The sequence below is a fragment of the Nomascus leucogenys genome, chromosome 9, assembly GCF_006542625.1.
Source record: "Nomascus leucogenys isolate Asia chromosome 9, Asia_NLE_v1, whole genome shotgun sequence".
In the NCBI taxonomy this organism is placed as follows: Eukaryota; Metazoa; Chordata; class Mammalia; order Primates; family Hylobatidae; genus Nomascus; species Nomascus leucogenys.
In genome coordinates, this window is record NC_044389.1 from 11,431,631 (window position 1) to 11,459,205 (window position 27,575).

Sequence of the window (27,575 nt, forward strand, 5' to 3'; positions counted from 1 at the left end):
GAGGCAAAATTCATTTAAGTACTCTGAAGTTTTGTGAATTGTTAGGTTTTCCACTACGGCTAGCAAAACCAGAAACTATTCCTAACCCTATGTGAGCTTTGAGGATTGTTTCATTTAAAGCCTCCATGATTGTTGTTTTTATTCCTAGCCTCAGATAGTTTTCTTTACACACATTCACTGATCAGTATTTATCTGAATATCTTATAGTGACCCTTTGGTGATCTTGGCTTCTTTTTTTGTGATCTCTCCTCTTCAACATGTTCCCCTGTAAACTTTACCTGCTGTGGCCCCCTCTAGAGTCCCAGAAAGTTCTGTCTTCTCAACTCAGGAGAACCCTGAGGCTCTACCTGGATTCCTGTTTCCTGCACCATAGCCTAGGAACTTTCTCCACACAAGGGCAATCATAGGGTCCACCTCATTTGTTTTCTTCTACTCAAGGATCATTATTCTTTGTTGCCTGATGCCCGTATCTTGAGATCTGTTTTTCACATGTTTCATCTTTTTGTTTTTTTAGGTTATTTTATGTGGGAGGGTAAATCTGGTCCTCTCAAGAGAGTAAATCTGGTGTACCACTTTGGCCAGAAGCAGAAGTTCACTTCAGTTCTTAGTACATTAATTTCATAGGTTCTTTTTTACACATGTACAACCCAAGATCTTCACCCTACCTTTCTACATATAAACTAGCTAATATGTAAATAAACATATAGTATAAGTTTGAAAAGTGATTCAGTTGTATATTTTTGGAAACAGATGGAGTGGTAGTAAACCAGAAAAAATTTACACTTGCAAAGAAAGGTAATGACAATATTCTTTTAGAGTTTTCAGAACATCTGCCATAAAAGTTGTTTTCCCTCATCATTCTCCTCTCTCTATGGATATATAAATCCATTCATTATATGTATATATTCATTATCTATAATTATACCTTTCCAAGGGCTGTAGTTGCTCATCCTCAGTGTAAGAGAAACCTCTGGGAGGTGGACAAGGTGAATAGAAGGAAAGCAAGACTTAAAGCAACAACAAACTTAAATTGTAGGCAAGAGAAGGACTTAGATATCATACAGTTTATATTAGCTGACTGGTTTTCCAGCTCATACAAGTAGTCCTAAGGTTATTTTTCCTGTAGCTTCACGCAGTTTTTCCAGACCTCAAGGTAGTCTTTACTCAGTCATAAATGCCAATGGATAATCCCTTTACCCTTCTCATACTGAGACTGCGTTTGTCTTCCTGCGGGAAAAACCCTTGAACCACAGAGAGAATAGAAAGACTATAATTAAAACCTGGACATAGCTCATTGACTGGGTAACACAACAGTTTGCATCCTCTTCCACTGAAAGAAAATCAAAATCCTTGCTGGGCTTCTTTGAATCTTGGAGGCAATATATGTCTAGAGTGACTTATTTGCCTGGAACAGTTCAAGTTTATGCCTGTTGTCTTGATGTATTTTAAGTAATTCTTTTGTTTTAAAGTGCTTGGGCTGGGACAACAAATTACATAGTGCCCTACTCTGCCATATTTGAGTGATTCTCTATCCATTTACCAAGAAATATGTAAAGCTAGCAGGTCTGAGTGGCATCAAGAGCAAGAGAATGCTTCCTAGCTGGGTCATGCACAATGTGACTATCATCCTCAGGCTTTCTGATCTAGCAAATCTAGTGATACTTAGTATGTCTGAAGTAGAAGATACTCTACTGAGCCCTGGGCAAACTCATGGGAGAATTGTAGTTCCAGTTACAGTGTTTGAAAGAAGCTATACTCTCCTAAGCAAATAGCTAATCTCCTCTTGAGAAACAGTTCCTAGATGTCTATTGGGTCTGAGTGGGGACTAAACACTTGATTATAGGACATTAACTGACCATATGACTCAAACTGCTCATTATGAACTGCCCATTATGATGTCATCCAAACATCACACATTTGGGCTTATGAGGCAGCACTTTACCTTCAAACAAAGTTTTCATATGAGATCAGGCACAAGCAGGTCCTGAAGGCAGGAGCCTGAAGATCAGGCACCACCCGACAGGTAGAATTCAGAAGAAGTGGCTCAGACTTCCTGATGTCCTGCTTATCTCCTTCATCCCTCTGGTCTCATTTACAACTTCCTTCTGCTGGTTATAGGGATGGCTATAGCATTACAGCCCCACTCATGGGTGGCCCTGAAGGACACTGGGGAAAGGAATCTTCCCAGTGGGTAGAATATCTAGCAGGACATTGGTTGTCTAACTTAAATGGAAGAAGAAGTCAGAGGTGCATATCTATACTGATTCATAGTCACTGGACAATGATTTGGCCAGATGGTCAGAGACACGGTAGAAACAAGATCAGAGAATTAGAGACAAGGAAGTTTGTGCCAGAGATATATGGCCAAGCCTCTTAGAATGCACAGCGTGAGATAAATTGATACCTCACATGAATGTTTGCCAGAGGGAGCCCATGGTAGAAGAGGATCTCACTAACCAAATGGACAACATGACTCACTATGTAGATCTCAGTGAACTACATCTGAGGAGTTTGTGTACAACGTGGTCATGGTGGCAGGGCTGGAGATTAGGCAGCCATGGCTATTGCCACTGTGCTGATCTGACTACCACTACCACTACCACTGCAGAGTATCCAACCTGCTAACCCCCATTGAGCACCATGCCCTGAAGGGACCAGCCAATCTCCTAGTGGCTAATTGATTGCACTTGACTCCTTACATCATGGAGAGGGCAGTAGTTTATCCTCATTGAAGTAGACATTCTGAATATAGATTTGCCTTTCCTGTCCACCATGCATCTAGCATCTCCATCCATGGATATTTTGTGTGTCTTATTCACAATCATGTTATTCCTTACAATGTTGCATCTGGCAGAAATTTATTTTACAGCAAAAAGTTGACTCAATATGCTCAAAGGATTCACTATTCTTACAATAAACACCATCAGCTAGAAGTCACTCATCCTATAGAATGGTAGGATGGCCTTTTGATGACTCATTCATAATATCAGCTCAGAGATTTATAAGTGAAGTTAGGGTTTTGTTCTATACAATAGCCAATATATGGTGCAGTTTCTCTTCTTATGGTGCATAAGCAGAAAAAATGGGTCAGATGATGAGACAGAGTTTAGGGTGCAAGAAGCTAACTAGGGGTCAACACCTGTGTAAGGAAGCAGGCAGAAGCACGATTGAAGTTGAGAAAGATGAAGAAGTTGAACTGCCCTGCAGGCCAGACAGAGCCTTGCCAAACCAGTGGGGAACTCCGAGGAAGTCCTGCCTGCCAGTTTCCCACCTGGAGCCGAAACAGTGGTGCTTTTATCTCTCCACCTTGCTCAGTCACCAGATGCAGGCCACACCCAGAAGGGCATGTTTTTCTCTGCAGCTCAGACTGATGTTGAGGAGCTGGGAGGTGGAAGCCACCTGGTGACTGCACTCCCTGCAGCTGGTCAGCCCATCCTTCTCGAGGGGCATCTGAATGGCATTTTCATCAGGTCTACAATTTTATGTACATGCCACATTCTCCTATTGATGGACTCCTGGGCTTTCCCACTTTGAAGCAATTATCAGTTATGAATGTTAGGAACACTTTTGTACAAGTTTTACTGTGACCAAGTGCTTTCGTTTCTCTTGGGTAAATATCTAGGAATGGAATTGCTGGGTCATGAGGTAGGTGTATGTTTAGTTTTATAAGAAACTACTAAGGCTGGGCCAGATGGCTCACACCTATAATCCCAGCACTTTGGGAGGCCGAGATGGGCGGATCACTTGAGGTCAGGAATTCAAGACCAGCCTGGCCAACATTGTGAAATCCCGTCTCTACTAAAAATACAAAAATTAGCTGGGTGTGGTGGTGCATGCCTGTAATCCCAGCTACTTGGGAGGCTGAGGCAGGAGAATCGCTTGAACCCAGGAGGTGGAGGTTGCAGTGAGCCGAGATTGTGCCATTGAACTCCAGCCTAGGTGACAGAGTGAGATTCTGCCTCAAAAAACAAACAGAAAAACAAACCAAAAAAACTACTAAAGTGATTATGCCATTTTACGCTCCCACCAGGAAGATATGTTAATTCTGGTTGCCCCAGCTCCTCACTGAGATTTGGAGTTGTCAGTCTCTTTAATTTTAGCTCTTCTGTTGGGTGTGTACTATCCCATTTTGGTTTTATTTTGCAATTTCTTGATTACTGACGATGTTGAGCACTTAATCAAATACAGTCATGTGTCACTTAACGATGTGGATATATCCTGAGGACTGCATTGTTAGGTGATTTTTTTTTTTTTGAGATGGAGTTTTGCTCTCGTTGCCCAGGCTGGAGTGCAATGGTGTGATCCAGCTCCAGGGTTCAAGCAATTCTCCTGCCTCAGCCTCCCAAGTAGCTGAGATTACAGGCATGCATCACCACACCCGGCTAATTTTGTATTTTTAGTAGAGATGGAGTTTCACCATGTTGGTCAGGCTGGTCTTGAACTCCTGACTTCAGGTGATCCGCCCGCCTCGGCCTCCCAAAGTGCTGGGATTACAGGCATGAGCCACCGCGCGTGGCCCAGATGATTTCACCACTGTGTGTACATCATAGAGTGTACACTTACATACAGCTAGATGGTGTAGCTTACTACACACCTAGGCTATATGGTGTAGCCTATTGTTCCTAGGCTACAAACCTGTACAGCATGTTACTGTACTGAATACTGTAGGCAATTGTAATACAATGGCAAGCATTTGTGTATCTAAATATAGGAAAAACGAGAAAAGTACAACATAAAAGATAAAAAACTGTATACCTGTATAGGACACTTACCATGAATGGAGCTTGTGGGACTGGAAGTTCCTCTGGGTGAGTCAGTGAGTGAGTGGTGAGTGAATGTGAGGGATTAGCACATGACTGTACACTACTGTAGACTTTAGAAACACTTTATACTTAGGCCACAGTGAATTTATTAAATAAGATTTTTTTCTTCAATAGCAACCTTAGCTTACTGTAACTTTTTTTGTTATAAACTTTTAATTTTTAAAAACTTTTTGGCTTTGTAATAACACAGCTTAAAACATGAACACATTGTACAGTTGTACAAAAATATTTTATTTATATCCTTATTCTATATTCTATAAGCTTTTAACTATATATATTTTTTTATATTTTAAACATTTTTGTTAAAAACTAAGACACAAGCACAACACATAAGCCTAGGCCTATATGGGAGCAAGATCATCCACGTCACTGTCTTTCAGCTCCACATCTTGTCCTATTAAAAAGTCTGCAGGGGGCCGAGCGTGGTGGCGGTTGCCTGTAGTCCCAGCTACTCGGAGAGGCTGAGGCAGGAGAATGGCGTGAACCCGGGAGGCGGAGCTTGCAGTGAGCCGAGATTGCGCCACTGCACTCCAGCCTGGGCGACAGAGCGAGACTCCGTCTCAAAAAAAAAAAAAAAAAAAGTCTGAAGGGGTAATAACACGCACGGAGCCGTCATCTCCTATGATACCAACACCTTGTTCTGGGGTACTCCCTTCAGGGACCTGCCTGGCTGTTCCACAATTAACTTTTTTTAAAAAAAATAAGTAGAGAGTACACTCTAAAATAACAATAAAAATATAGTAAATACATGCACCACTAACATGGTTATTAATTATCATTATTGAGTATTATTCACCGTACATAATTGCATGTGCTGTACTCTGATATGACCGGCAGTGCAATAGGTTTGTTAGCCCCAGCACCACCACAAACATGTGAGTGATGTCACCACTTTGAGCCCTTGTGAACATGTGTGAGGGAAAAGAACTGAACAGGGTGGGGATAAGTCACTGGGTTTGCTCCCTACACATTTCTTTTTCTTTCTTTTTTTCTTTACAGATTTTTTTTTGTTACAAATTTATATATGTCTATATTTTAAGAGTATGCATAAAAAGAAAAGAAATGTATTAATAATACTCTCAGCTGGGCGCAGTGGCTAATGCCTGTAATCCCAGCACTTTGGGAGGCCAGGCGGGTGGATCACTTGAGGTCAGGAGTTCGAGACCAGCCTGGCCAACATGGTGAAACCCCCATCTACTAAAATAAAAAAATTAGCTAAGCATGGTGGCACGTGCCTATAATTCCAACTACTTGAGAGGCTGAGGCAGGAGGAGAATCGCTTGAACCCAGAAGGCAGAGGTTGGAGTGAGCTGACATCACACCATTGTACTCCAGCCTGGGCAACAGAGCAAGACTCTATCTCAAAATAATAATAATAACAATAATAATAATAATACTATCCCCTCTCACTCCAGAGCCAGCCACTGCTATTAGTCTGATACATATAGTTCTATGTATTATATGTACATAGTTGTATGTGCATAAGACATCGGTTTGGTGCATAAGACATCGGTTTGATGCATAAGTTTTGAGCCATGGGCATATTATTTAAAAAATAAAGTTATTTTATTTTAAATAAATGAATTAAGTCGATGTATATGCTGCTGTCATTTGGATATTTGACCCTCCAAATCTCATGTTGAAATGTGATCCCCAACGTTGGAGGTGGGGCCTAGTAGGAGGTATTCCATGTACATACAACTAGGCCATGCCTTCCCACACATGTGAGTGCACACACAAACACTTAAGAAATCACATACAAATGGGGTCATATTTGCTTAAAGTTCTGCAGCTTGCTTTTTTCACATAACAATACATCATTTCCATCAAAATGCATATATCTTAGTCCATTGTGTGTTGCTATAAAGGCATGCCTGAGTAATTTATTTAAAAAAGAGGTTTATTTGGCTCACAGTTCTGCAGGCTTTACAAGAAGCATGGTGCCAGCATTTGCTTCTGGTGAAGGCTTCAAGCTGCTTCCACTCATGGCAGAAGGTGAAGAGGAGCCACAAGTGCAGAGACCACATGGTAGGAGAGGGAGCAAGGAGTGGGAGGTGGCAGGCTCTTTGTAACAACCAGCTCTCATGGGAACTAACAGAATGAGAACTCACTCACCACCCCCACCTCCTAGGGATGGCATAAATCTATTCATGAAGAATCCGCCCCCATGACCCAAACACCCAACCAGTAGGCCCCACATCCAACATTAGGGATCAAACTTCAGCATGAGGTTTGGAAGGTCAAATATCCAAATGATAGCCACATAATATACTTAATTCATTTATTTAAAATAAAATAACTATTTTCAAAATAATGCCCATGGTTCAAAACTATGTGGATCGAATGGAAACAGCAAAACTGGAGGTCTGCCTTCCACTCTCCATTTCCCACTCTGTTTACAGTCTCTTAAGTATTGCATAGAGGTATTCTATGCAAAGAATGGTATGTGTATGTCTGTATACAGATAAATTACCATATCTATACAAAGATGTTCCATTTTATTTTCTTATACAAATGGTAATGTTATACATATCATTCTGTATCTTGCTATTTTTCTTAAAATATCTAGGAGCTTTTTTTTTTTTTTAATCCTTGCATAGTGATTATAGTAGCAAAGGTCCTTTGGCTACAAGCAATAGAAATCTACATAATAAATTTAAGCACAAAGGGAAGTTATTGGAAGGATGCTGATGAACAGCTTCCCAACCAAGCTTTGGAAAGGACAAGAACAGGATTCTCTGGGGAGCTTAGCAGCAGGAACACAAGGACCATCTCTTTTAGATACTCACATCCAATGACTTCAGCTCCAACTGCCTTCTCTCTCTGTATGTTTCTGTTCAGGTTCCAAACTCCTGAGAGAATCTATAGGCCTAATCTGAGCCTCCTTTGGTCATATCCCCATCCTTGGATAAACCCTTTTTGGCTTCAGGTGTGAAGTAGTCTGTCTGATTGGCCCAGCCTTGTTCACGTACCCACCTCTATGGCTGGGGCAGGCTCCATTACAAAATGAAGGCTAGGAAGAGGTACTGGGCAGAGAAGGTCATTTCAGTGCACCCCTACACTGTACATAAACAGAGAGACACACAGAGTTCCAAAAATATCCCAGTCTAATCCAAGTAACTGTCCTACATACAAACTCACTTCATCATTGGCAGAGCCAGCATCACACCCAACTACTGCTTCTAGAAGTGATGTCATGGGACTACTGAGCTCCAGCACCTCAGCTGATTTACTTTACTTTTAGTTCTGTCTCAAGTCTCCACTCACTTCTGTGGACTCAAGTATAAACCAAACCACAGGCAATACATTGAATATACAATAGTAAGGGAAAGGAGAAAGAAAGATCAAGAAAAATAATTTAAATCATGAAAAGTTATAGTCTTCGTTTCTTTAACTGGTTATAACAGCGTAGCTGGTGTTTCTGAGTCCTCTCCCATTCCATGCAACAGTTGCCTTCCGCCAGCACCTTAGCTCGCTGGGACTCTTTGTCTACTGGGGTAACCTAAACTTTCATTCATTAAGTAAAGTCCATAAAGTCCGTAAAGTCCATGTCAGGGCTGCCTCTTGGAACTCTAAGTGATGGAACCTGCACAAGGGCACCCAGATGTGAGTGCGAATGGAGGCAAAATCCAGCTCGCCAATGCATATAGCCTCCAGAATTTAGCCACCCAAAGCAGGCATCTTGCTCCCATTCACATAAAGGTGTTATATGGGCAAAGCATGACCCTGGTCCACATGGCATGGCTACTTGATGCTTGGTCTTCCATTAACCTGTACCCCTGAGCATGATCCCACATGGAGGTGTACCAGGATTTCTCTTAAGCTTTCTCCAGCTTCCAAGATAGAGTGCCAACCCGATTTTCTTTTAATATTCAGGGTCAAATTCCCCATTCAAGAGTGTGATCCTAAACAGGAGGCGGAAATTGCCACGTGGCAGATGTGGCAGTCTTTTTTTTTCCCCACAGGTTACTGGTTGAACAGGTGGCGTTTGGTTACATGAGTAAGTTCCATAGTAGTGATTTGTGAGTTTTTGGTGCATCCATCACCCAAGCAGTAAACACTGCACCCTGTTTGTAGTCTTTTATCCCTCACCCCTTTCCCACCCTTTCCCCCTGAGTTCCCAAAGTCCACTGTGTCATTCTTAAGCATTTGCAGCCTCATAACTTAGCTCCCACTTATGAGTGAGAACATACGATGTTTGGTTTTCCATTCCTGAGTTACTTCACTTAAAATAATAGTCTCCAATCTCATCCAGGTCACTGCAAATGCCATTAATTCATTCCTTTTTATGGCTGAGAAGTATGCCATCGTGTGTGTGTGTGTGTGTGTGTGTGTGTGTGTGTGTGTGTGTATCACAGTTTCTTAATCCACTTGTTGATTGATGGGTATTTGGGTTGATTGCCATGTGGCAGTCTTAACTTCCAATTCAGTGTCATTGCTTTTATGATCCCTGGTAGTACCCTTTCTCCACTGGATCCTAAAACAGACCTGCAGAGCTCAGAGATTTAGGGAGACTGAGCACATGCTTTTGAGAGTAAATCATTAATTTTAATTTTGAGATTTGCCACATCCTCCTCTTGGTTCCCAGACTAGTCATGTCCTGGCTTTGGGAGAAAAACCAATTTGTTGGTCACTAATTCAGAGTACATACTGCATCCTGTAAAAGAGCATCCTAATCTCATAATGCATTGGGAACACGGGGAAATGAACATAGTTAACATGCAAGAAAAGACATTTGTGATTTATTTTCATTTTTACATTGATATAATTATTACTATGTTTGTTCATATAGTTCTAAAGCAGAATAATTAAAACAAGAACAAAAGCCCAGTGATTAAATCAGAAGAAAGTTTTAGCAAACATCTAGATAAGGATACTATATTGTCTGCTTAGGCTGCCATTGCAAAGTACCACAGCCTGAGTGGCTTCAACAACAGAGATTTATTTTCTCACAGTTCTGGAGGCCGGAAGTCCAAGATCAAGGTGTCTGCAGGGTTGGTTTCTCCTGAGGCCTCTCTCCTAGACTTGCAGATGGAAGCCTTCTCCCCACATCCTCACATGGTCTTTCCTCTGCGTGCAGGAGCCCCTGGTGTCTCTTTGTGTATCCAAATCTTTTTCTTTTTCTTTTTTTTTTTTTGAGGTGGAGTTTCACTCTTGATGCCCAGGCTGGAGTGCAATGGCACAATCTTGGCTCACTGCAACCTCTGCCTCCTGTGTTCAAGCAATTCTCCTGCCTCAGCCTCCTGAGTAGCTGGGATTACAGGCACGTGCCACCACGCCTGGTTAATTTTGTATTTTTAGTAGAAACGGGGTTTCTCCAGGTTGGGCAGGCCGGTTTTGAACTCCTGACCTCGGCCTCCCAAAGTGCAGGGATTACAGGCATTAGCCACCTCACCTGGCTTTCTTCTTTTTTTTTTAAATAAGGATACCAGTCAGATTGCATCAAGGCCATCCTAACAGTCTTTTACCTTAGCTACTTCTTTACAGTCCCAATCTTCAAATACAGTCCCATTCTGAGGTACTGGAGGTGAGGGCTTCGGCATATAAATTTGAGGAAGACACAATTCAACCCATAACAGATAAATACTGAAGCCAAACACAAAATCAACTGTGAAACTCTTAGAAGAAGGCGTACTTTGTCAACAAAAGAGAACATTTTAAATATTTCTGGAAATACTGAGCCATTGTACCCTCTTACAAATTTTTTGAGTATCTGCATTACCACACCTTTTTCAGAAGAATTACTTAAAATGACAACAGCAAAAACAAAAACAAAAACCTCAAAGTCTTTGCTAAATTGAAAGGTAAAAAAAAATTTTTTTAATTTGCATCTTTTTTTGTTTACTGCTGATTTGAACATTTTTTCTTTTTATTTATTTATTTATTTATTTTTATTATTATACTTTAGGTTTTAGGGTACATGTGCACAATGTGCAGGTTTGTTACATATGTATCCATGTGCCATGTTGTTTTGCTGCACCCATTAACTCGTCATTTAGCATTAGGTATATCTCCTAATGCTGTCCCTCCCCCCTCCCCCCACCCCACAACAGTCCCCAGAGTGTGATGTTCCCCTTCCTGTGCCCATGAGTTCTCATTGTTCAATTCCCACCTATGAGTGAGAACATGCGGTGTTTGGTTTTTTGTCCTTGCGATAGTTTACTGAGAATGATGTTTTCCAGTTTCATCCATGTCCCTACAAAGGACATGAACTCATCATTTTTTATGGCTGCATGGTATTCCATGGTGTATATGTGCCACATTTTCTTAATCCAGTCTATCATTGTTGGACATTTGGGTTGGTTCCAAGTCTTTGCTATTGTGAATAGTGCTGCAATAAACATACGTGTGCATGTGTCTTTATAGCAGCATGATTTATAGTCCTTTGGGTATATACCCAGTAATGGGATGTCTGGGTCAAATGGTATTTCTAGTTCTAGATCCCTGAGGAATCGCCACACTGACTTCCACAATGGTTGAACTAGTTTACAGTCCCACCAACAGTGTAAAAGTGTTCCTATTTCTCCACATCCTCTCCAGCACCTGTTGTTTCCTGACTTTTTAATGATGGCCATTCTAACTGGTGTGAGATGGTATCTCACTGTGGTTTGAACATTTTTTCATATGCTTATTGGACAGTTGTATTTTCTCTTCCATGAACATTTCATCTTTACCAATTTTTTTACTGTGCTCTCAGTGTATTTCTAGTAGTTTTACATGAGCTGGTTATATATTATACGTTGCCTGCTATGTCTGCTGTTAAAACTTTAGAGATTCACATACATATTTTTAAGATTCATCAGATGCATGTTTTTAGAATTCATCAAAATGAAAATTTGGACTCTTTAACAAAATGAAAATGAAGGAATCTGCACTGTTTTTGTGCTGATGAACAACTACCAACTGCTTCACCAGTATGGAAGATCAGAATAACTGCAGGCAGGGCCAAAAAAATTTCAGGAAGCAAATATTGTACTGAACAAATACTCTGTAGCTTTAAATATGGAAGACACAAGCATGGCCTAGATTTTGGGAATGGGGTTAAATTGTCCAGGTCTGGGCCCAGCATGTGCTTGTCATAATCCCCTGACTCTCTAAGTGTTCACTGAGCGAGAGAATGAATGGGTACACCAGTGGTCTGTTCTTCATGCAGGATATGGGATTAAAAATAAGTCTTGTGGGGTTTTCTTTGTAAATTGGTACTGAGCTTTGAAAGGAGTATTTAGCAGACTGATGAGTGTAATTTGGAGTAGATAGGGGCTTGTAATTGGACAGTATATACTAGTTCAACTTGAGGGAGCTGCCACTGAGGAATTAATAAGAAAAAACAATCCAGGAAGGACAAGGGACCACCACTTAGGGCAGGCTATACACTTATGTGGAGGAGAAATGTCTCCCTCAGGTGTTTCATACGATGTGTTATATCTGGTATTTGTTTCACATAAGGAGTATTTATAAGTTATCGAAACCAAAGGTGAATATTACAGGACTATATGGATGGGAGAAATAGTTCATCTTTCATCTTACCAACTATTAATGATGCTCCAAAATCCATGTTTATTATTGGCCTTTTCATGGTAATGTTCATTGAGATTTATAACATGGATTACCAAATAAAAACTTATTTATAAGTTGCCTTTGAATTCTGCCTTCAGAGTTGTCTTGCCAGTTTAATGAGGATTAATTTACTTTCCTCTTTATGTGTTCCTGTGCGTAAAAGGGCATGCTTCCTGGGCATCTTTTCCATGTTGAGAACAAGAGTTTCCACTTGGCAAACTAACCTTCTCAGTATCTAGACTCAGAAGAGCCATGGGTGAGGTTCCATTTATGATCTCCTGACATGGCTTTCCAAGAGATAGTTTCTCAAATTCCTTGGATTATAGAATGTTTTCTATGGTATCAAAGAGGCCCCGTCCCAAGGATTTCTTCACTCCCAAATCTCACTATTCTTTTTTTTTTTTGAGACAGAGTCTCACTCTGTCGCCCAGGCTGGAGTGCAGTGGCGCGATCTGGGCTCACTGCAATCTCCGCCTCCTGGGTTCACGCCATTCTCCTGCCTCAGCCTCCGGAGTAGCTGGGACTACAGGCGCCCACCACCGCGCCCGGCTAATTTTTTTTTTTTTGTATTTTTAGTAGAGACGGGGTTTCACCATGGTCTCGATCTCCTGACCTCGTGATCCACCCGCCTCGGCCTCCCAAAGTGCTGGGATTACAGGCGTGAGCCACCGCGCCCGGCCCCAAATCTCACTATTCTTATGGATGGAGAAAAAAAATTCAAACATGGAAGATCTAAAATACTGGCTTCATCTGAGGTTTTAGTTTTCCATAGCTAGATTCCATTAGCTGCCATTTAACCATTTCACAAGAGTTGTGAGAGTTTTTCTCTTGGATTCAGATCGCTGTCTACACTGGCCCTTGGGAAACAGTCCCCCGTACAAATGTTCTTTGCTGGGGCTTCCATGTTCTGATCTACGGGAGTAGATTTTGGCTTGCAAAATGCAGTGATTATAAAAGTTCTTTAGGCTCTTAAATTGGGAAGACATGGAGCATATATACCTTGAGACGACCCTCCAGTCCTGTGTTTTGAGGGAGCCAAGTTTGGATTAAGTTTAGCATAGGGTAGAGGAAAGAGTATGGGTTTTTGATTCAGACAGTCTTGGCTTCAGCTAGCATTTCTGCCACTTCCTAGTTCTGTGATTTTGGGCAAAGTTTTTAATCCATCCTTGGTTTCCCTTATTTGTAAAATGAAGGTGAGTAGCATCTTCTTCATAGGGTTGTGGGATAACTACATGGACACAGGTAAAAGATATAACAGTGTTTGGCCACAGGTGATAGACAGTCACTGTTACTGTCCACACAGGTCCAATACAGCTTACAAACACCTCATAGGGAGAATATTTATGGGTTTCCTAGATTCAGCTCCTCTGGGAAGGGGAGTCCTCTATACTGGATACCAGACAACAGAACACTCCTTAGGAAAGTGATGAGGCTTCATTTCATCAGGAACCCACCTCGTATAATGTCTATTAAATAGGCACTGCTTATCCACCAGATACTCTTTATGATTCTAAGGTGATGGCATGACCTCTACGAATGACGAATATGTAACTAATTGTAAAAATATGGGCTGTGTGTTGTGGCTCACGCCTGTAATTCCAGCACTTTGGGAGGCCGAGGTGGGCAGATCACCTGAGGTCAGGAGTTCAAGACCAGCCTGGCCAACATGGTGAAACCCTGTCTCTACTAAAAATATGAAATTAGCCAGGTGGCACATGCCTGTAGTCCTAGCTACCCGGGAGGCTGAGGTAGGAGAGTCGCTTGATCCTGGGAGGCAGAGGTTGCAGTGAGCTGAGATCGTGCCTTTGCACTCCAGCCTGGGCAACAGAGCAAGACTCCATCTCAAAAAATAAATAAATACATAAAATAAGTGCCATGCTAAGTCACTTGAATAATCAGTGAAAGAATAAATGCTACCCCATAGAGCTGAAGCAGATGTGCCAATGTGCCCCCCGCCCCCCTGCCAACCTCCCAGCAAAAAAAAAAAGTCCACAGGGAAATTCAAAATTCTACAGCCATCTTCCAGAATCAGCTCTGAGGAAATGTCCTTTAGTGCTTAGCCTGCTGCGCCCTAAAGTAAAACCCACTGAGATTTATAACATGTGTTTCCAAATAAAAATTTATAAACTGCCTACTCAGAGGGACCTACCCTAAGTCCCTCCCCCTTCATACATAGGCGATTCAGAAAGACTAGCCACCAATCGGTGACCAGATATGGCTGGGAACCATAGCTTTTTGCTTATATTTCTTAGAGGCTATGTTTTCTAATATGAGATAAAACAAAATTATGTCAAGTTGCATTTGTGTTTAAGTCTTAATGGTTTCTAGTGGAAGCATAGAACACAGTTCCTAAAATTTAGGGCTATTTGCACTTCTTTCTCTACCTATTGAAAGTTAAAGACTCACTCCAAACATCTTAGTTTGCAGATGAAAAAATGCAGTCCAGAAAAGTGACCCAGATAAGGCCTGAAGCTAGCCAGAAGCAGAGGCAGGACTAAGATTCAATTTCTCTAACCTCTATCCCAGGCTTTGTGATCTCTAAATATAGTTACAATGGAGATCAGATAGTAACACAGGCGGATGGGAGCTCTTGGCAGCGCCAGTATGTTAACCACAGAAACAGGAGGTGGCTGGTGCATGTATCTCATGACCAATCCCTCCCCTAACATCTACTATATACATAGGGAATAAAAATAGATAATTTTCTCTTGACATTTTTAAACAGGAAATCATGGCTGCTCTTGATAGAAGCCTAAAGATTCCAATAAACTTTTCTGAAACAGAACAGTGCTTTTAAAAGGGAAAGTGGTTTTGTAGGCCACTTGTCCTTTAACACAACTTAAAGAAGAAAGGTAAGTATAGTTAGGCTAAAAAGCTTTCCTTAATTTTGAGTACAAAAATGTGTTTATTTCAGTCATTCCCTTTTAAAGGATAATGAACTTGTCAGTGTGTTATAAATTCAGAATGCAAGGCTGGGTGCAGTGGCCCACGCCTGTAATCCCAGCACTTTGGCAGGCCGAGGCGGGCAGATCACCAGAGCTCAGGAGTTCGAAACCAGCCTGGGCAACATGGCGAAACCCTCTCTCTACTAAAAATACAAAAATGAGCTGCACATGTTGGCGCACACCTGTAATCCCAGCTACTCAGGAGGCTGAGGCAGGAGAATCGCTTGAACCCAGGAGGCGGAGGTTGCAGTGGGCCGAGATACGTGCCATCACACTACAGCCTGGGGGAAAGAGCGAGACTCCGTCTCAAACAAAATAAATAAAAAAAAAATGAATAAATACAGAATGCATACACAAATGACACAATTCAGCTTTATTTTTACTTAATTATAACAATTTTTAAAAACTCCATGACTTTGTGCTATTTCTAATATTTGAATAAAAAACATTTCAAATTTTGCACAAATAATTTAGGCTCATACATAACTAGATTTGAATAAAGTCAGATGAAGCAATAATTCCTCCTCTGTGTTTGAAAGGAATGATTGTGGTTACAAAGTCACAGGATGAGTCCCTGGGATCTGGGGTGGGAGAAGGGGTGGATCAAGAATGATTTGGGTTTGTCACTCTCTAGCAGGCTGAGGGTGTGACACAGCAGCTTGGTGGCAGAGAGGTCTATTCTAGTTTCTAACACTCCGATGCTAACTTTTTGGATGTATTTCCTTCTAGCATGTAGAAAGGGCTTTTCTTGGCTGCCAGGAAGTGGGGAGCAGGGATGTGGCATGGTGATGATCTGAGGACAGCCAGGCATATGCTTAGACACTTCGGAAAACTGGGGAGGGGACTGGGGAGGAGGGTGCTTGGTGACATTTTCCTGAGTATAAAGAAGGAATACAGGTTTGAAAGGTTTGTAATTGTATATGAAAACAGGTATTGAAAACCAATACTGGGGGAAAAAAGGCATTGTAAACACTTCTATTTAAAACAAAGATTTCTGGAACAACTATACTATATTGTGGGATCACAAGTCTTTAGCTGGTAAGATCTAGCACTGAAACAACTGTTAATTTTTAACTTGTAAGGGTTCTTTTTAAAGCACCACTTAAGACCTATATATTAAAAAAATTAAATATAGAAAGATTGTTCTATCTAATAAATGAGTTTGAGAATGCACAGGAAACAACAAAACCCATTTTTTAACCTCTGGTAACTGAAGTGGAGCATTAAATTCAAAGCCACTTTGAGGATTTCCTACATTGTTCACCTAAGGGAAAACAAATGCAGGGCTATCAAAGAGCTTCTCAATAAATTCCCAGACCTTGGAGGGCTACAGCTTTTCATAATATGGTCACTGGACTGATGATTTCTAAATTTTAAATGTGATACCCCCAAAAAGTAACATATAGGATTTATAAGTATTTTATTTTTCTGAGAAATGACCAAAAAATTGGAACTAGTTTTAACAATCTCTGAAAACTTTAAATTCTAGACATGTTTATTTTGAAACACACTTCCAAACAAGATAAACAACAATATGTATGTCTACTACACTGCGGAAGTGCCTTAAACTTGCCAAGACATCCTCCTTTGTACTTGTTTCCTCAAGAGTTGCTAGGTCATTTTTTCCCGTGGCCAGCAGCCTCTTTAAAAACAACAAAGGACCTACTGTCAAAGTCACTCTCAGGTGTTTGCCCTGCCAGCTCATGCCTTCTCTGCACACCACACCCCCGAAGGAGCACGGAGGCCCGCAGGGCTGGCTGGCCCTGGTTCCAGCCTCACCGCCGGTTGGACCGCTTTTCGTACTTGTCCTGGCTGCTGCGCTTTCGTGGCGGGGAGTAACCGGCGGAACCTCGAGCGCGGAAGCTGTGCTTGTAAGGATGGCTTCTGTGTTTCTTCGGGTTTTCTTCTTTCTGGGCCTGGCTCTTCGCTGGTTCCTTATCGCCCTCTTTTTGTTCATGGTCTTGCTCTTTATGAGAGGGCAATGTGTTTTTAATTGTGTTAATTAGAAATCTTTTATTGGTGCTAGCAAGAGGACACTTCATCCTGGGGTGGGGAGGAGAAAAGAAAAAGCATCACAAATCAAATGGGTAACTCCGAAGCTGGACCCACTATCGTGATTAGTACCAAAGAATCCTGCTCCCACAGAATCGAGTTTCTGAATGTTAGCTTTCCTTGCATGCCACCTAGTGTAAACTCTGAGTACCAGGGGGAAAAAAAAATCAAGATGATTGGAATTCTTGAGACAGACTGGCTGGAACACTTTAAACCTTTCTTCCTTCCTGGGACTAAATTTCCTACTGAAGTTCATATGTACAGCTACTGACTACACTGTGAACTAACAGAATCATTTAATATTTTCTTTCGAACTAGTAAGTGCCCTATTTGACTGTAACTTATTTTGGATTAAATGTATTGCATCTTGTGTTTTATTACCAGACAGTGAAAACTATTCCTTTCCAAGGAAGCTAAAAAGTATATTCTGCTGTATATTAAATACAGGAGCTAAAGGATCTACTATAGAATAAAAAAATTGTGTAAAGAATCCATAAATATGCAATAATCTTTTACTTAAAAAAATTCTTACACTTCTATTTTAGGATGCCAGGCTAGGAGCACTTTACGCAATCTCCTGCCCTGGTGAATTTCTGTGCAGGATATATTTCAGTACCTTCATGATTCAAGTTTACCTAGGAGAGGCTGCAACCAATCAAATTGCTAATTCATGTGCTTAGATCTACTTATATACTATTTATTATCTTTTTCAGGTGTTAATAAATCTTTCATTTTCAAAAAGATGACCCTATACAAATGAGAACTTTCATATTTCTCTTAGCCTTGAGGTGTCTGCCATATGATGGGCTACTTTAGGAGTATGCTGATTCTAAAAATCTCAAAATAATCACCCAGTTATTCAGGGTGGCTGGTATTAAACAAAAATGAATGTAGAATAGCCATCTTTCTATAAAACTTTGATTTACAGAGAACCCCAAACAACACTTCAAAATCAAGCCAACAACACTCCACATAGGAATTGTGTGGACTAGTACTGTACAGGTGAAGCATAAGCAGTCAGGCATCAGCATAGCCTCACTCACAGAGGTCAGACCACCTCAGAAAACCAAAATGGCACTGAATCTGGAAGTAAAAGGAAGAAAAACAAGAATATACCTCCTGCTGCAAATAGGTAGCTCTTGAGCCTACAAGTACAGAGAAAATATCTGAGAAAAATCAGTGGTTACTCCCAGTGAGCTGTGCCTGGTTAATGGTCAGGCCAGAAAAGTGACAAAGGAATGAACTAGAACAAGGAGAAAACCAAATTTAGAAAAGGACAGTGGAGTGCAATAGAAACAGTGGGAACATTCAGAGGTGGTGACAGCTCTGGAGTTTAGAAGCCACAGTGAATGAGATGAGGGGCAAAGAAGAAAGGCAAAAACAAAGAAAAAACAGTTCTGCAAGTATGAACTATAGAGCTTCACGGAGCTTCCAGAAAAGGTACACCAGCATTATGCTGCCTTAGTAGTCTCAAGGTAAAGACATTTCTACCTCCTGGGGGCACGCTGGCATTAGGACACTCCTGTGCAGGAAGGCAGGCACGTGATGAGAGGCAAGCCGAGTTCTCCTGCAGGGTCTGACAGGGTACTACTGAATGAAGGTGTCGCTTTGGTGAAGACACTTGACCCACTGCAGTTGCAAACTCAGCAATGATTCAGAACAGTATTAAACACTGCCATGTTCCAAAACAGCATAACACAGACAGCCTACAGGAAAAACTACCCTCCATCACAGAAAGTAAAAAGCTTAGAGGGCCCATCTTTGGCAATGGTGGCCTGGTGCTTACTATAGGAGCAAAATCTTTTTTATAGGCAAATGAACTACATGTGTCTCTTGGATATATAGGGCTAGGAGTAGCTGGTGAAACATGTCCAGCACCAGAAGAATTCTGGGGTCTTTTCACTGAAGTGGGCCATCTCAGTGGTGGTAAACTGGCCAGTTCTTCTCTGCATTAAACAACAAGGAAAGGTACTTTTCCCAGACGTGATGGTAATCCAGGATCTCAGAACAAAACCTTTGGTAACTACTGGTGAATTCCACTCTATTTTGCTGTTTTCAATGTCAGATCATCTTTAAAACCAAATGCTTCCTTGAGGTGAGCAAAGCCCTGCTACTAACTGCAGCGTTCACGCCAAGAGGCAGAGGGGACTGCACTTATCTTCCAACTGCTAGTGTAACCCACTGACTCAAAATAGTGACCCAAAGAGTTAGCGAGAGAATGAGATGGTTTTATAGAATAATTCCACAAGAAAACTTGCATTTACATCTCTTTTAACATCAGAGATGCAGTTTTTTAATGTTGGTTATGCCTGGGATTCTATTCTAGGCAAAAAGCCAAGGGTGGCTTGAGGAGATCTTGGTTTACTGGGGTGGGGTGGAGGTGGGGTTTGAAAGTCAGACATCTCCCAGGCATGCCAGTACACATTTTAGAAGTGATGACAAGTGCTCATTCACACTCTACTAATAAATAGGGCAGGGCAATGAGATACAGTAGTTGCAAGCAGATGTGAAGGTACATATAGTAAATCATTTTATATAAAGAAATTCCAAAATCTGCACAGAATAGATCCAAGTGTAAGGACGGCAACATCAAAACCAACGTCTGAGGGAACCAGTGGGGAGAGCTTCTCTGGCCTTTAAGGTAGAAATTAATTTTGCTGAATCTCACAGTCGGTTGTTTCATTGCTAAGAAATCACACTACCTGAGACAGTGGCTGGGCACACATGCTCTGGAATCACACTATCAGACTGGACTTTGGGCATGTTATGTAATCTCCCTGCTGCCTCTTAGCTGTTAAGTGGGGATAATAATGGCGACTATCTTAAAGGGTTGCATGCAGATCAAATGACTGAGAACATGTAAAGTACTCAGAACAATGACTGACACATAAAGGCATTTGGTTAATTTCAGCTTTGGTTCACAGCCTACTATTTAATTGGCTGTGTGATCACAAGCAAGTTACTTAACTCCTCTTTGCATTCGTTTCCCCCACTTGCAAAATGGGAATAACAGACGTATCTACCTTATAAAGTTATCGTGAGGATTTAATGAATAATGCATAAGGCATTTAGCATGGTATCTGGCATACAGCAAACTGCAACAAATGTTACCTACAGGTCCACAATTTCTTATCCCTAATTCCAAAATTTAAAAACCTATTAAAACCAAGTTATTTTTATGACACCAAAGTTTGTTTGGCAGCAAAACTTGATCTGACCTTACTTTGGGCTATTTATATAGTCTTTATCCCATTTAGTATAAACATCCACGTTTTGCTGAAGAAATGATACCATGTTGAACAAGTACAGGGTAGTGGTGGTGGGGGGTCTAGTACATGCTATCTGTGCTGTAATACCTTTCTAAAATGTAAAAATATCTAAAATTAGAGACTTATTTGGATACAAAGGTTTTAGAAAAAGGATGGTGGATGTATATTATTTTACTCTCTCTTCATGAGAAAGAGTACACGTAGCTCTCAAATAGGCTAATACATCCGGAATTTTTGCAAGATGGCAACTCAAGATATCCCAAAGCCTCAAATCACCTGTGATAATAAGTTAATCAAGAACAGAGTAGAATCTCTATGAAAGAAAAGATTAAGAAAAAAGTAAGCCATCATTAAAAGTTAATGAGACACTTTACATAAGTTTCCAAAAAAAGGGTTAAAATTTAAAAGTTTTGGTACTTTTAACATGGTTAGATTTGTATTTGGAGAGGTTTCAGATTGCAGGCTATCTCAATTCTCCATTGCTACCGGGATCAAGAGGCTACTACATACTACCTTTGAGCTTATCATTTGTATTTCCAACTGTTCCACAAACCCTCTAGGCCTCTGTCCTCAGATGTAAAACTAAAGGTTGAAGTAGGTAGGTGATCTCTAGAGTCCCTTCCAGTTTTAGGATCCTCTGCTCATGCTCTGTACGTTAACTCTTTAGAAAAGTTCACTCTTCTCATTTATCACATTAGGAAATTATTTCTTACTGCCATTTCCTGCCTCCCCCAATCCCCCACAGTATTTGAGATGACATGATAAGCTGGCATTAGACACTCCACCATTCCCGGCTTTTCTCGTATCAGCTTTAGGGTAACCATCTGAGCCCTGAAATTGAGCATAAGATCATAGGCCATGGCTGCCTGCTGTGTCTGCACCGTCTGTCACTGTCTATGCCCAAAAGGTGTGCTGGGGGAAGGACGGGAGGAGGCCACAGGACAGGGCAGCTGCTTTCCTGTCTTAGCTCTGACCTGGAGGGTGACTTTCTCACCCTGGCTAGTTATTTTATATTTAGTTTATTTTTGTTTCTAGAAAGTTATGCTAGCTCACATGGTAAGAGCCAGATTTAAGGTGCTAACAACATAAATGGATATAAACCCTAAATATCATGAGACTGGTTAAATCTGCTTTGGAAAGTACCCATGACAGTGTCAGATTTGAGATCTGGCATTCTATCTAGGTTAAACTTTAAAAGGAAAGCAATTTCCTTCACTTTCAAACCTGTGGGCTCAGAAGCTGTGATGGAAGAGTTCCACATACCATGGGAAAGGCTGACTGCTCAAGAATCTGCCACTGGAGGGACAAAGACTGACTGGGGCTAGAATTACAAGCCTTTCATCTTTTTTGTCTCTCTTGCTGAAGGATAGAGGTAGTAGTATCTAACTTTCCACAGATTTAGACCTGCTACCTTTTGCTTCTAAAATATTTCCTGAATAGGACCTATCTGAGAGTGACACAGGATCACTAGCCAACAGGGTACACTGAAGACACAATTACCTTGTGCTATTCCATTACCAATGTTGCCTCATTTCATCTCCATAGCCCTCATCCAAAAGGAAAGAAAAGAAAAAAGGTAAAGCGCCTATCCACATCCCAAGCTAGTAAGATGTGGAGCCAGATTGGAACCAGGGAGTCTGGAATGGGGCAGAGGGAGTGGAGCAGAGAAAGACTCACTGCAGTCTAACCAGATGGCCAATTAACAGAGCAGTCAAGAAAGAAACCGCAGGTGAAAAGCTTGTCAGCACACTGTGGCTGAGGCTCCTCATCCAGGACAGGCATGAAGCAGCAGATGCACACCCAGTGACAGGTCTGCTGAGAACAGCTGGCCACTCAGGAGCCCAGGAGAGTCACCAACACAGCCGAGGACAAAGGTGGAGAGTCCCTTAAACACGCCTGACTCTGAGATGTGTGAAGTCGAACAGGTAGTGGGAAATAAGAATTATTTTTATAGTTAGGGAATAGACACCTTGGAGTCATGAAGCAAGTTTCCATGCAGTGCACTTCAATTCGTTCTTTTATTCTACGGACAAATCCATTCCCATACTAGCAAATAGCGTATCTTCCATTCTGTACATGTCTGCACTCTCATGGATGTAGGTCTGGAATAATGCATCTAGAAAGACTGAAGCAGAGGCCTAACTCTCCCAACTCTCCATGAAACAAGGGGAATATTTTTTATCTTGATGCTGTGGTTGATTACAACTCATTTTGTTGTTTAATGCTGCCACAACTACCAATACCACCCATGGCGCTACAGTTTATAATTTGGCAATCAAATGCCTCAGCATGTGGAAAATGCTTTTTATGGTGTTATAATCCCTATTAGTAAACTGTTAACCCTTAATTACTCTGTGTACAACAGGCCTGAGGCTCACAGTGGGTGTTCAATGACTGTCTCCAACATTGTACCTAAAAGTAATCAAAAATCATTGACATGTGTTTGTCTGTATATGTGTGTGTGTGTGTGTCTGTGTATGTATGTGTGTATATATATATATATACATACATATATATATATATATAACTGAGATATGCAAAGCATTATGCTAAGCACTGTAGTGAAGATATATACCCAGCTCTCTGTTTATGTGTCTCTCTCTCTTTGGAGACTACTAAGAGGAACAGAAGGTAGGGGAAGTCAAAGTTCAGAAGCAGATATGTGAATAGTAACACACTGAGACAGTTTGCAAGGCTATAATCCTCGGCCTCCAGCTCCCTCAGCAACGCAAATCATTTACATAGATATGTGCTCTAACAGTAACACATTCAGGGCTCTCTCATTCACTTTCATAACTCGATATGAAAGGAATGTGGGAAGCAGAGGCAGTAAGCATTGGCATTTCAGCATGTTATCAGACAATAATCCACAGAGAGAAGTGATGCCATACAAGGAGTGTTAAGTGACAGATAGGAAAGCCAAGTTATAGTCCCATCAGCAATTCGCTAGCCAGGGCTTTAGGAAAGCTCTTTGGGTTTCATGTTCTATATGTATAAAGGCTTTGGATCTCTGTGGCCTGAAAATATTGCCAAGAGCCTCCTCCATGAATCGTCCGAGATGTGAGCCCTTGCTCCCCTCCTCATTGGTTCTAACACATTCAGCGAGGCATGCCACACTGTGATCACTTGATGCTTGTTTCTTTATCCACCAGGGGATTAAAAACTTTAAGGCCGGGAAAGTAAGTCTTCTTTACTGCTGTCCATGATCAGCCTCTTAACATACCTACTGGTGCCCTGTGAATATTTATATAAATAAATAAACACATGTCTGGATAAAGACTGGAGAAATTATTTGCTTTCCAATAATCAACAGTTGATGACATAAACTGGAAGAACAAGATGGGTGACTTCCTTCCATATCTCTAGATTGACTGTCAATCCAAACAGAAAAGCATAAAAAAAAGTCATTCCCCTTAAAACAACTGGGTTAAAAGAACTCAAGAATCATTTTCTCTCAATTCAACCTTTAGGATTTATTTTGCCAAAATATAAGCTTTTCCAAGTATAAGGCTGAAGTTCCACAGGCACTAGACTCAGAAATTATACTGGGCAGTAGGTAAGCTAAAGTGAATGTGACCAGAATAAAAACAACTTTGTAGACAACGAAGCTGGGCAAATTTCTGAAATGTATGCTTATAAATTCCTTTATGTTGACTAAAAGGAAGTCATATGAGCCAATATTTCAGCTTCTCCTAAAGCATCTGTCAACAACAGCTTCTAAAGAGATTCTTTTGCTGAAATACATCCAAGGAAGAATATAGCACCAAATGGTGTCTTTCTTTATAAAATAAAAAATGGCATCCCACTTGCATTTTCTTTAGCTCAGCAATCTCTTTCTGGCACCTGCTCAACCATCTATTTCTTATGGAATATCCAAAATGAAAAAAATAATACCACTCGCTCTAGTTCTATTTTAAATTTTAAAGCAAATAAAAGGTCTTCTAGATACTTAGAAAAAAACAGGCCATGGCCACTAGTGAACAACAGATTGCTACTCTTTTAAGAACTGTCCAAGAAGGTCCACTCCACAGCGATGGGTCTTGGGACTCTTGTGGCTGAACACCTGGCCAGGCTACCTACGTGCTATTTTGGCACAGAGGAGCTGTCTGCCCCTGGCCAAGGTGTAGGATTGTTCTGGATTCTGCAGAGCAGGCTGGTATCATTCTTTTTAATAAAACAAAAGGGACTAGTAAAATGTTTTTCAAATTTGTGTGCACTTTAGGATCACCTGGGTATCTCTTTAAAACTCCAAAGCCCAGGCCACATCCCAAGCTCATAATCACTGATAGTGGGGCACAGGCATCAGTATATTTTGAAGGTTTCCAGGTGATTCCAAATGTGCAGATAAATTTGAGAACTAATGACTAGTGGTTAAAAGTTTCTCACATATACTTATTTAAATAAATGGAAACCAGGTGATCTTCCAGGATGAGCAGATGGAGGAGGGCAGGTGCCCTTTGTCCCAGCACTAGTGAGTAGAAGCAAGCCATGGTTGTCATGGGTCCAGACCTCCTTTCATAGCCCATATCTGTTTGGGTGTGCTGAACTGCTGGACTGAACTCTGGCTAGGAAAAAACAGTTGCCCCTGGAATAAGCAAGTACCCAGGGATTCCTGCTTCCAGAGCAACATAGACCAAGAATCAAAATGTAAACATTACAAGAGAGATAGAGAAAAAAGCAGATAAACTTTTTATTTTTAATGAAGTGAAGTCTTCTATGGGATTGACTTGCTCAATTGTTCAGAGCAGTGCTTCCCAAAGTTGATTGATGAGATCTTCTGGTAAGCTTAAAAAACAAACAAACAAGCAAACAAACAACCTGTAGGACCGATCTTAGACTTCTCTATCAGAATGCCCTAGAGTGAAGCAGGGAAGGAGATGTGTATTTTTATTTTTTATTTATTTTTTATTTTTTTGAGACAGAGTCTTGCTCTGTCGCCCAGGCTGGAGTGCAGTGGTGCAATCTTGGCTCACTGCAACCCCCGCCTCCTGGGTTCAAGTGATTCTCCTGCCTCAGCCTCCTGAGTAACTGGGAACACAGGTGCCACCACGCCCAGTTGATTTTTTGTATTTTAGTAGAGATGGGGTTTCACTGTGTTGCCCAGGCTGCTCTTGAACTCCTGAGCTCGGGCAATCCACCTGCCTCGGCCTCCCAAAGTGCTAGTGTTACTAGTGTGAGCCACCGTGCCTGGCTGGAGATCTGTATTTTTAAAAACCTCTCCAGATTATTTTCTAATTAAAAAACCTCTATTAAAAAGTGATAAATAGAATACATATTTGTTATATATTACTGTAACAGAGCCCCTGGTAGAGGATCACAATGGATAGCATTCCCCGCTTCTCATGCTCCCCTTAGTGCTCACTGTTAGGAGGCCTAACTTCTCACAGACCTTTATGTATTACGGGGTCCCATGGCCTTCCCTGACCTGGCCAGTAGAGGATTACACGCATTGATCCACAACTCGGGTTTTCACATACATAGTAGATATTTTCTCACAAAGATTCATATAGTGCTGACCAATTCTTTTTAGTGACTGTAAAATATTCAACAGTAGGATGTACCAGTTTATTTAAGCATTTTCCTATCTATGGACATTTGGACTGCTTCCATTTTTTTACTATCAAAATGTGCTACAATAATTTTGTACTTAGGTCTGCACACATTTATTAAGTTCTATGAAAGAGGGATTACTGAGAGCAGAGATCCTGGGTAAAGGGGCACAGAGAACTGTGACTCAACATTTTGCCCATGGCTCTGCACAGAGCAAACCACACCACTGCCTGAAGCACAACAATGCACCCCTTTCCACATCCCTTCGTCTCCACTGGATTACTGCCTCTTTCATTTCTGCCAATCTAATGGGTGAAATTTAAGTGCTATTTAAGAGGAATATAAATACCTATGCATGCACTCCCACCCCCATTAGATTATAAATTCCAAGAGAGCAGGAATCTTTGTCATTCTGTTTACAGATACATGAGTGTCAAAATAGCAGAGCCTAGCTCTGCTAAGTACTCAATAAATGTGTTAGTATGTTTACTTACTGGCCATTTGTAGTTTTGATATATACACATACACAGACACACACACACACACACACCACACACACACACACACACACACAGATATGGTTTTCTTTTTATAAACTGATTTGTAGAAGCTTTTTCAATACTAAGAGTATTGGTCCTTTGTCTGTTATATATGGCAAATAATTTCAACCAGTCTACCACTTGTCTTTTTGCAAGTTACCTTTTTGTACGGTATCTTTTTCTATGTAGAAGTTTACTATTATTATGACATGGCTGAATCTACCGTTGTCTCATTCATAGCTTCTAGGTTTTGTGCCTGGCTGAGGGAGGTTTCTACCTTGTCCTTGCCAATATTATAAAAATATTATCCTGTATTTTCTTCTATAAGATTCATATTTTGTATGGTTAGTTTTTAATTTTCAGTATTACAGATGAATAGTCAATTGTATCAGCATCACTTACTAAATAATCTACCCTTTCTCCACTAGTATGAACAATGACCTTTTTCCACACAGTTAGTTCATATACATATGTGGGTCTCCATTCTTTTTTTTTGTTTTCTTTCCTTCTCCACTCCCTTCCTTCCTCCTGCCTCTTTCTTCCCCCGGTCTCTATTCTTGATTCTCTATTCTCTCACTAATGTCTTTAGTCTTACATGAATCTCATACTAATTACTATAAATTTACATACTATTATTAAATTGAGCATGCAATTTTTCTCATCTCATTCCTCCCAAAAATATCTTAGCTGAAAAATTGCACCTTTATAATGGAGAGATCTGGTAGTCACCAGCTTTATCAAGGGCAATCTGACATTAAGTCCTCCTGACCTGTTGTAATTAAGACGTATAAAAACATCACCTGTGTAATATTCCTTCCTGTCAAACAAGTTTAACCTGAA

The 27,575-nt window shown here is 40.9% G+C and overlaps 1 protein-coding gene across 2 annotated transcripts in view; it reads right to left on the reverse strand.

Annotated features, from left to right (window-relative positions):
• Positions 1-15,683: 15,683 nt before the first annotated feature.
• The window catches only part of LOC100587525 (protein POLR1D), a 45,405-nt gene continuing 33,513 nt past the window's right edge, over positions 15,684-27,575 (reverse strand). For both annotated transcript variants that reach the window (XM_012502044.2, XM_030818592.1), the window contains one exon: positions 15,684-17,368. In XM_012502044.2, coding sequence (XP_012357498.1) covers positions 17,101-17,368 — 268 coding nt within the window. In that variant the 3' untranslated portion in view covers positions 15,684-17,100. The remainder of the gene's footprint in view (positions 17,369-27,575) is intronic.